The sequence below is a fragment of the Cupressus sempervirens genome, chromosome 7 (assembly GCF_028749045.1).
Source record: "Cupressus sempervirens isolate cs-2001-9-10 chromosome 7, ASM2874904v1, whole genome shotgun sequence".
In the NCBI taxonomy this organism is placed as follows: domain Eukaryota; kingdom Viridiplantae; phylum Streptophyta; class Pinopsida; order Cupressales; family Cupressaceae; genus Cupressus; species Cupressus sempervirens.
Window position 1 is genome coordinate 377,476,976 of NC_143124.1, and position 9,951 is coordinate 377,486,926.

The window sequence follows — 9,951 nt, forward strand, 5'->3', positions numbered from 1 at the left end:
CTTAGTTGGGGTTTTGTATTTCACCCTAAGATGCTCCTACACCAGCACAAGAGGTTATGGTCTCAAAGTTAAATTAGACGCCCTAAACAAGGAAATGTGGATCAAGGAACAATAAGAGGAACATTGCCAAATTGCATGCTGGTAATGTTGGGATCTTGCATGAGTTTTGGTGGCCTAGATGGATTGGCAAGAATGGGTAAAATATCAAAATTGGTAACGTGGTAAAAAAGTAAGGGGTGCAAATAATTATTGTGTGAAGGAGAGCCAATTGCTTATATCAAATAGGCAGCCACATTCACGTATTGTTCTATAGAATGGGAATGTCTCTCAACTTTTCATAAATATTATTATATGTTGAAGAGCACATACACTTGTGAACACATCTGCATTTCCCTGTCAATGTGACAGTTCTTCCATTATATATTTTTATATTAATTGTTGCTAACATAAAACATGCTTGTGCTCAAATACATTTGCTAAAATAAGAATAATTAGAGAACTTTCTAAATTTCTAGCTAGGACCTTCAAGTGCTCTATCTAAAACTAGCAAAAATTGGTAAAGCTCTTATTTGAGAAGCACTGAGCCTACTATTACTTATGGTTTACTCTTGTTCCTATAAGATTATATATCCAGTCAAATGGAGAATTATAGTGACCAACAATTGTCAAAATATACATCTTGCATGCATGAGGCTTCACTGATGCTGTGAAGCTTCCTATATGAAGAGCTGCTAGGTCTCTATGCTGTAAAATCCAAAACATACAAATTCGTCAGCAAAGCAATATAAAGCAAAAATTACGTATGTAGGTGAAGTTTAACAAATGTTCATTACCCTCCATAAATTCCTAACTTTGGCAGTAATTGAGGGGTGAAGTCCAATGTCTTTCCAATGGACTGTAATGGCAGCTCTTGATAAGCTTCTGTTCCATAAAATTACAGATATACGGCGGTTGGCAAGTGGACCAGCCCACACCTGTAATGGGATTCAAAATTAAACAGTGAATGTAATTAAAGAAGAAGAAAGACTCAAGTCTTTGCCGGGATGAATACCCCTTAGTCCTTGGCTCTTAGTCAACGAGGTTGAGCCATAAGGCTTGTGCTCCCATATCAGGTAGCTAAAATGATTTTGTGGAGGACCTCCATCAAAAGATAAAAAGGGGGAACTTATGTACCTCATGATTTGCTTTCTGGCTCACTTTCCTCCCCTGTACTCCCAGTGTATCTGTATGCAAGAAGATTGTTCAGGTTAACATTTAAGATACCTACAGAAAGGAGGATTCACCTATGTCAATGTAAGTTTGTAGAATGTGATTAACTCAATCACGGTAATAAAGTCCATTTTGTTCCGTTAAAGATGCATATTTTCCGTCAGAAATGTAGTGGATGGACCTTGATTTACTGCAATGACCTCTTCGTTGCTCAGAATCTTTAAGGTCATATTATTCAAAGATCTGACATCACAACCAATCAGGAGTGGTGCCTAAAACAAGAAACAAAAAGAAGTTTAAATGAATGGATCTTATAGCTGTTTCCTGTCACAAGAAATTGGAATTTGATGCAATTTATATTGGACACAAAAAGGCTGACTCTAAGTTAAAATCCTCAAATCCTTTACAAATGCAAGCAACCAGGAATGTTTTGCTTTAGTGAATAGCTTCTAATAACTGGCAAAGGCAAGTACAGAAAATTGGTTTTTGTAAGATACAGCATGATGATTACCTTCATAAGAGCCCAAATGCTGAAATGTGAGCGGTGCTCCTCTTTGGTCATATTACCATTTCCAACCTCTAACATATCTGGATCTGATGGGTATGGTATATAATTTGGTAGTAAGAGAAACGAAACAGAATGCCAATAACTGTTACTCATGCTTTCAGCTGAATGAAGTTTGACCCATTATAAATGTTGCAAGTACATGATCAAATGATAGTATTGACGACAAAGAACACTGGTGGATATGATAAAATAAATTACAAACAGGAAACATAAACAGCAACTTAAGGGGAACAATACCATGGTAAATAGCAACTTATATTCCAACCTAAACGAAATTCTTGATATCTGTAGCAAATTACAGCAACATAAGTTGGAAACCTGAGCTTTTTAAACACTAATGGCAAGAAATGTCCTTACCATTCCATCCACCAGGTCCTGCATAATCAGCCCAGTTGTTGTTTTGGTCTGCCCGTGATGTTATACTGAACCAAACGAATGTTAAAGTGAGTGCCTAACACTGAAATTGTGAAGAAAAGGTCCGGAAGTGAATGGGATGAATATTCTGATCAAACCTGCTACGGTCACCCAACCTATTCCATAAACGACATACTAAAAATATGACCCAAATTCCAGCCAATTTTGGACTTCAATACACAAGTCATTTATTATCAGCACTGATTCATATTTCTAAAGGCACAGCACATTACCTTTCCCACTTGTTCTCTATATCTGTTGTTGTTCTCCAACTATTTCCTAAATTAGATGCCCAAGTAGCAGGATTGTCTACACCCCTGCAGAATTACCAAAATGTTGAGTAAAAGACCAGCATATACTTCAAAAGCTCTGTATTAAGTGTTTATGAAAACTTAAAACTCCAAGAATATTTAGCAATAGAGCCTTTCATAGAGCAGTGAACTTTGCATACCACTCACATATAGAGTAGAATATTGGGCGGCCTGTCCTAAGAAGTGCATCCTTCATCCTTGGATACCTGCAAATCACATAAAGCTAAAACAAATTGAGGATCTACATTAAAGTTAATCAGCACATAATGATATCACAAGAAAGAGGAAGAGGAGGCAGCCCACCTGGATTCAGGTTTTGAACCATCGTCAAAACAATTATCATACTTAAGATAATCTATACCCTGTCAACAAATGATAGATAAATAAGACACTAATTTCATTCCACTGAATAACTTATTTCTTCTTCCAAATCTACAGTATGATCTCCAGTTAAGGAAATACCCATTCTGCAAATGTATTGGCATCATTTTCTTCAAATCCTAATGAACCAGGCTGCTTTTGGCATGTATAATGCCTGAGTAAACAAAACAAATGTAAGCTAAGGGATGCATACAAAATAATAGTAAAATATTTCAGCATTCAAGAAAAGGAACAATGACAAGATCTTACCCTGCATCTGAATATATTCCTAACTTAAGGCCCTTCTTGTGTACATAGTCTGCAAGGGCACGGATACCTGATGGAAATGTTGAAGCTCGTGGAACAATTCTTCCCTGTCAACAGTTTTCAGTGTGTTTGATTCTTGCTGTAATAAAATGTTTTAGATATTTTCAGTATTAAATATGCAAGAGCTACACAGACTCAACAGGTTACTGATCCAGACCTACCAAACACTAAGAAGTAAGAAGCCAAATGGTCACTAGCAAATCTACATCGTCATTTCTCATTTAGAACCTAAATTATTGGATTTGTTTGAATTTTACTTCATTGTACATTTCTTTAATAGATTCTGGATTTGATTGTGTTTATTTTTAGCATCAATGTTTTGGATCACCCTCTGTGATCCATTATCAGGATGTGAGAGTTCACAGAGTGTGATCTGAAACACTGATAGTAAAAATAAACACACAATCGAATCCACAATATATTAAGAGAAATCAAATGGATCATGGAAATCTGATTAGATTTTACATGTCATTAATTCTGATGAACCTGTAATATAGTTTCATTTTCCACAATTTTTGGTTATCCTGTAGTGCAAAATATGGTTAATTTTCTCCAAATTCTTATCAAGCAATAACAATCAGTCAAAGGTCTGATAGGTTTGACCTGTTCACTATGCTTTGTAGTCAAATAAATTGCATTTGCAAATTTATGCCCACCACTCTGTTTCTTGGTAGGGGTTAAGTGTAACTATATCAGAACCCAAGCTTAGATCTGTATCCACAAGCTCCGCCCTAAGATTTTCCTTAACCTTTTGGGAATGGAGAACCCTAGTAAGAGCAAGTTTATGTTCAAATAGTCAAACATGGGGCCAAGCTTATTCCACACCAGTAATACCCAGTAGAACCTTAAAGGAAACCTACAATGTCAACCAAGATTCACCAAGAGAAAGAAATACAGGAGCACCAAAAAATTAAATGAAACTCATGACATAACAGATCTCGGAAATTCAAGTTTAGTCTTTAAGAGAACATGTAAATTAAAAGGGGTGCACTAGAAATCTCTCGTACTGCGCAAGGATTCCCTTTTTTCAAGATTCCAAATTTAGAACAGAACAGGGGGTTTGGGACTTAAAAAAATCTCTCTTTCAAATCCGGCCAGAAATAAAAGAATAACAAAAAATTAAATGGATCTAATGGTGTAACAGATGCATGAAATTCAACTTAGTATTTAAGTAAACAAGGAATTGAAACGGGTGCACTAAACACTTTCTTTTTTGAAAAAGAGATAAAAATTAGAACAGGACAGGGGTTTTAGGACTAACAGATTTATCTCTTTCAAATTCAGCCCAGCAATCATCTGTTAATCACAGAAAAAAATCCAAATCTGTTAGTCAATGCTATGATACCTCATGTACAGTTTTTAGGACATGAACTCCTCTCTAACCACACTTGATATTCAACCATAAAAATATTTTTTTAGCAAACCTTTTAACTGCATTAGCCCAAATATATATAAATAAACAACAAAATAAAGTTCGTCTAACAAAACAGCTTATAAAATATCTGATCTTGATCATCTAACTGTAAAAAACCCTAAATAAAACTAAATGTGGGTAAAATGAGAGCTACCTATATTGATATATTTATATCCAAGTTTGGAGAGACCAGTTGATATGAATGCATCAGCTGCACAGATTAAATGGCGTTTCAGATATCACCAACATAAAGCAAAACAACTAAACAGGTAAGAGAGAACAAAAAAAATGAAGTTAAGATTTCACGTACAGACCTGTGTCCTTAATGATAGTTTCGTTCACATTGCAGCCAAAATGGTTCCAACTGTTCCATCTGCAATTAAAGACAGATTTGCAATGCCTTTAAAGAAGTATAACATAAAACTTTCTCAAACTAGTGATATATAAAGAACAGATCTTACCCCATGGGAGGTGTTCTTGCGAGATCAACATTATAATGAGCCGCTACTGCAACATTTCTTACCAAGCAACCCAATACAAAAAATGCTGCATATATTCCAGATACCATAGCTTACTAACGCGATAAGAGGATGGCAAAACATTTGTCAAATCTGTGTCATAATAGACTCTGCGTTAACTACTGAAAAGCACATCTTAGCGAAATTTTATGGTTCTGCCTTCACCTGTCATGATTAATATATTTTAACATTACCCAGTTAAATGATTAGCGTGGGGTATTTTTTGTTTTGCGTGAAACATAAGATTTAGGGTAAGTGGGACATATCAGATTTGCCAGCATAGAGCATATGTTATTAAACATTTTCCCTGCTTTCGGGTAAGGTTCATTTATAATGAATGGTGACAAATATATCTTATGTATTTTACATAACAACATGGACTTTTACATATGGTCAAAATAAATGTGAAAAATAAACAAATTTTAAGTAAAATTATTATATTAAAGAAAAACGAGGTTTTGGCATGCGAAGAGGGCTCTGCAACTAAGCCTCCGTAGACCTCTCATTACTCCTCTTGTACAGGCCTTAATGGCCTCGGCCTTGCCTAGGGTCGAGAAGATTAATATCCTTCACCGCTTGGTACTTGCTGCATTTATTGAAGAAGGCAATAAAATCACTGGTTGTAATCAAGACTGCTCTCACCATTACCAAGATCTCGAACATTCGCATTACAAGACAAAGGATGGAGAACATAGGCAATCCCCAAGAGCCCAAGAAGTTGAAAATGCTCGACCCACCTTCAAACAAACACTGCAAGGAAGCTTCAACATCTCAGCTAACGCCCAATTTATCAGGAAACAACCTTCCACAACCATTTTCCCCGTCGTCTTAGGAGATGGAGGTAGGGAACCATCTTCCCCCTATCTTGTTATCAAGCCTAATTCCCAGATGATGTTTGAGTTAGATAAAGAAAAAACTAGATTGAAGAACACATCTATTTTTTTCGCTGCTATGAATTTGTTGAATCTACCGACAAGGAACTACCTTAATGATTGGTTTCATAGAGTCTGGAGTAATAAGCTAGGGCATCATTTTTCTTTCTGCCGCATGATCTAGAAAGGGCTATTTATTGTTATTTTTTGTAACCCTAATGCTCAAAAGCTATTGTTGATAAACAATTTTGGAAGGTCAGAAACTCTAAATTTAGGGCTTTACCCTGGTATCTTGAGTCTGTAAATGAAGAAGTTCTTGCCCTAGCCAGCCCTAGATGGGTCACAATTAGTAATCTCCCACCGTATGTTTGGAACTTCATACCCCAATTATGGGAACCCATTAGGAAGGTCCTCAAAATTGACCACTCCAACACTCTCATCCTTAATGTTGATATCAAAGTCCTTGTTTCCATCCTCCCTAGTATGGATGCCCCCGAAAAAATCACCCTAGAAGATGGATTCATTCCTATCAATTTCCCTATCATTTACATGGGAGGTTTGAATGTCTAGTACCTGTGCAAACAGGAAGGTCATAAAAGGAAAAAGTATCCCTTGTTGGTAGGGAGAAAAGCAACTATCTCTTTGAACCCCTCTCCCTCCAACCCACCCCCTAAGATTAAATCTGTGATTACATCTTCCAGGAGAGAATATGCTCAAATCTCCATTGGTCCTCAAGCCTCTAAATGGCTGACAGAATCTGAGGATCTTGTTGCATGCTTGGACTCTCTTAAGAACCAATTTAACCAAACTTTAGAGGAACCTGATCCTCTCGTTAATCATGATGCTTTGAAAGAACTTAAATCTCTTCCTAATGTTTTATCTTTGGATTTTGGTCTGGAATCTAAATCGTTTGGGAGAAAGAATGCCCAACAGTTGGCCCTTATGTCTCTGAAAGATAAAGCTAAGAGGATAATGCATGATAAGCCCTTGATGACTGTGGAACTATACTCTGCTATGATCGGGGATTATGAGTAGACTGCTCCTCCTCCCTCCCCCTCACCTTGTGTTGATTCAAAATCAAGTCTCCCTAAATTCTCAACCAAAGCCCCCCCAAGGTTGATAGCATGGATCATTTAAACATGGAGGAAAGGCTTCACGACTTCTCTCTTGTGGTTATTTCGACAAAGTCCAATATTCCTAATCTCACTGTGAATGAGGAGGCTTTTGAAACTAAGGATGATAATCAGGACGTTCCTGATTTGAGTAAGCACAAGGGGAATTATGTTCCTGAGGATGGACAACCTTCTAGTAATCCACTAGTTGCAATGGAGTGTAGTCCTCATGAAGGATATTCTGCAGAGTTAGAGAAATTTGTATTCGATACAGAAAAAGATAATCTAGATAGTAAGAATCGTCAGGATGGTGTTGAGATTCTTAAAAGGAAAAGAGGGAGACCTCGATATTCTAGTGGTAATACTAAGCCTTTCAAAAAAGCCAGAACTAAAATGCTAGATTGTTTTAAGGGGTTCCAGTCCCCTATGAACACTGATAAATAATTGTCTATGATGAATAAGCTAAAAGTTGCTTCCTAGAATGTGAGAGGTCTTGAATTGTCAGAGAGGAAATATATAGTTAAGAGATTCCTAGGATGGAACAAAAACATAGACATCCTACTCCTCCAAGAAGTTAAGTCTATAAGATTCACTATGGACGTTGCTTTGAAATCCATTTGGAAAGATGTTGTTACCCTCTCTACTAAGCATCCTAAAGGTAAGGGAGGCTCCTCTATCTTGGTTGGCACTAGTTGGAAAAAGAAGATCATCAATTGGGGCTCTTCCCCTTGTAATAGAGCATCCTAGGTCACCTTCAAGGATGAAAATTTTGAGTTTGGCATTTGCTTAGTCTATGCCCTTAATGAATTTCTGGAAAGAATTGTTCTATGGCAATGGTTGGCTAAATTGCCTAACATCCCCTAGATTCTGGCAAGGGACTTTAACATGGTTGAAAGGGCTCAAGACAAGATGAGAGGTCTCAGGTTTGAATGGAAAGGCAATGAACATCTTTATTGGTCCAGGATGGCTAATAAACTCAACCTCATTGATCCTCTTGTCAATTTGAAGCATCAATCCCATGGTATTTGGTTCACTTGATCTAACTACTAGAAAGGGTTGATCTAACCACTAGAAAGGGGATACAAAAATTATTCTCGGTTGGACAAATTCTACTTCAATAAGAATTTTTTCAGTTGCCTTAAACCCATGGACAACAACCCAGTGCAAGTTCTTCCTTTATCCCTTTCTGACCATCACCCAATTGTGATTAATACTTTTAAGCTTGGCTCCCAACAACTAATAAAAAGAAAGACTCATGCGTGTGCTCTCAATACTTCTCTCCTTCATGATCAAGATCTCCTAGCTTCCTTTAAGATCATCCATTGGTATAACTATTCTATTTGCAAACATGACAACTTGATTAACAGCTAGGTCTAATTTGTTCACTCTTAGCAGAATTTATTCAATTGGTAAAAAGAAAGCCAAAGATAGTAGGGCTCTAGAACTTTCCTTGGTAAACTCTTTACAGACTAAGGAAGCTACCTCCCAGATGCATCCTAATAACCCCATACTTGTTGATTTTGTGGCTAAAACCAAACATAGAGTTGAGAAAGCTCTAGTCCAAAAAAAATTTAGGGGGCCAGGATTCGATTCATAGCCAATTGGTTGTCCTTAGGGGATAGGGGTTCTAAGTTCTTTTTCAATGTGTTGCACTTGAAAGAGGCCAAGGATAAGATTGATTGCATTTGTGAGGAAGATTCCATTTTCACAGATACAAAGGATATACTGATGACCTTCTATCAATTTTACAAGAACTTGTTCTCTTTCGAGGATAAGGGAATGATGTTTGAGATAACAAGGAGTAAGATTGATTCCATCATACCCAAGAAGGTCTTGGCCTCAGATGCCTCCATTCTTAACCCCCTTATTTCCCTGATAGAAATCTTAAATACTATTTCTTCTATGGAAAATGACAAAGCCCTTGGACCAGATGGTATCTCTATGGAATTCTTCAAAGCTAACATTGTATGGATTGGCCCAGTCTTCTTGAATTCTACACCTATTCTGTGATGGTAGGAACGTTGGGCACATCTATCAATTTTGGCCTTATCAAGCTTATTTTCAAAAGTGGTAATAAAACCCTAGTCAAGAACTGGAGACCAATTACCCTTCTGAATGCTACCTATAAGATTTTGGCAAAGATTTTAGCAGCCAAAGTTGCTCCTATTCTTCCCAAAGCAATCAGTCAAACTCAAACAAACTTTGTAAAGGGGAGGTATATTTTGGAAAATCTCCTAACTTGTTGGGAGGCTATGGAATGGGCAAGATCTTCTAGATAGGATATTGGAATGCTTTTGCTAGACTATAAGAAAGCACATGACAGAGTGGAATGGAAATTTGTTCTTATGATGTTGAGAGCCTTAGGTTTTCTGGATTTCTATGTTGAGATGGTGGGAGTTCTGTTGAAGGATGCTAATGCCTCTCTTGAGTTGAATGGCAATAGATTAGAATGTTTTGAGCTTTCTAGATCCATCAGAAAAGGCTACACCCTTGTCCTTGCCCTCTTTGTTATTGCCACTGAAGCCTTGCACTACCTCTTGAGAGATGAGTCCATCTCACCTAGAGTTTCTAGCCTTCTCCTACAAAATAGGGATGAAATCTCTAATGTGTAGTTTGCATATGATACCTCAATCCTTTTTGAACTTATAGAAGAAAACATGCATCACCTCATGGCCAAGCTGGATCTCTTTTGCATAGCTTCAAGGAGAAAAATATCCATTGCTAAATCTATTATTTTGGGTTTGGAACTCAATTCGCCTCAATGGTGTACCAAGTTTGGAATTAGCTAGGGTGGCCCCAACCATATTATAAGATACCTTGGTATCCCCTTTGCCATCAATCCCAAC

The 9,951-nt window shown here is 37.2% G+C and overlaps 1 protein-coding gene across 3 annotated transcripts; it reads right to left on the minus strand.

Annotated features, from left to right (window-relative positions):
* Positions 1–388: 388 nt before the first annotated feature.
* LOC149547028 (alpha-galactosidase-like) lies at positions 389–5,359 on the minus strand. Of its 3 annotated transcripts, XM_089791477.1 has the most exons (15): positions 5,065–5,359; positions 4,918–4,976; positions 4,758–4,814; positions 4,451–4,485; positions 3,133–3,236; positions 2,965–3,037; positions 2,806–2,864; positions 2,643–2,708; positions 2,425–2,508; positions 2,135–2,199; positions 1,721–1,803; positions 1,391–1,481; positions 1,174–1,223; positions 834–974; positions 389–744 (listed from the first exon to the last, which is right to left on the minus strand). In XM_089791477.1, exons 1-15 carry the CDS (start codon positions 5,169–5,171, stop codon positions 592–594), a joined length of 1,227 nt encoding a protein of 408 aa, XP_089647603.1. In that variant the 5' UTR covers positions 5,172–5,359; the 3' UTR covers positions 389–591. The 3 variants fall into 3 exon arrangements, with proteins under 3 accessions (XP_089647603.1, XP_089647604.1, XP_089647606.1); XM_089791478.1 differs by lacking the exon at positions 834–974 and having other exon boundaries at positions 5,065–5,339; XM_089791480.1 differs by lacking the exons at positions 2,965–3,037; positions 3,133–3,236 and having other exon boundaries at positions 5,065–5,297.
* Positions 5,360–9,951: the final 4,592 nt, after the last annotated feature.

Coding starts and splice junctions, on each gene's coding strand:
- LOC149547028 (XM_089791477.1), bottom strand. CDS start 5,171: ATGGTATCTGGAATATATGCAGCATTTTTTGTATTGGGTTGCTTGGTA. Junction 2,509..2,642: donor TTCTACTCTATATGTGAGTG/GTATGCAAAGTT, acceptor GTAATTCTGCAG/GGGTGTAGACAATCCTGCTA. Junction 745..833: donor AAGTTAGGAATTTATGGAGG/GTAATGAACATT, acceptor TGGATTTTACAG/CATAGAGACCTAGCAGCTCT.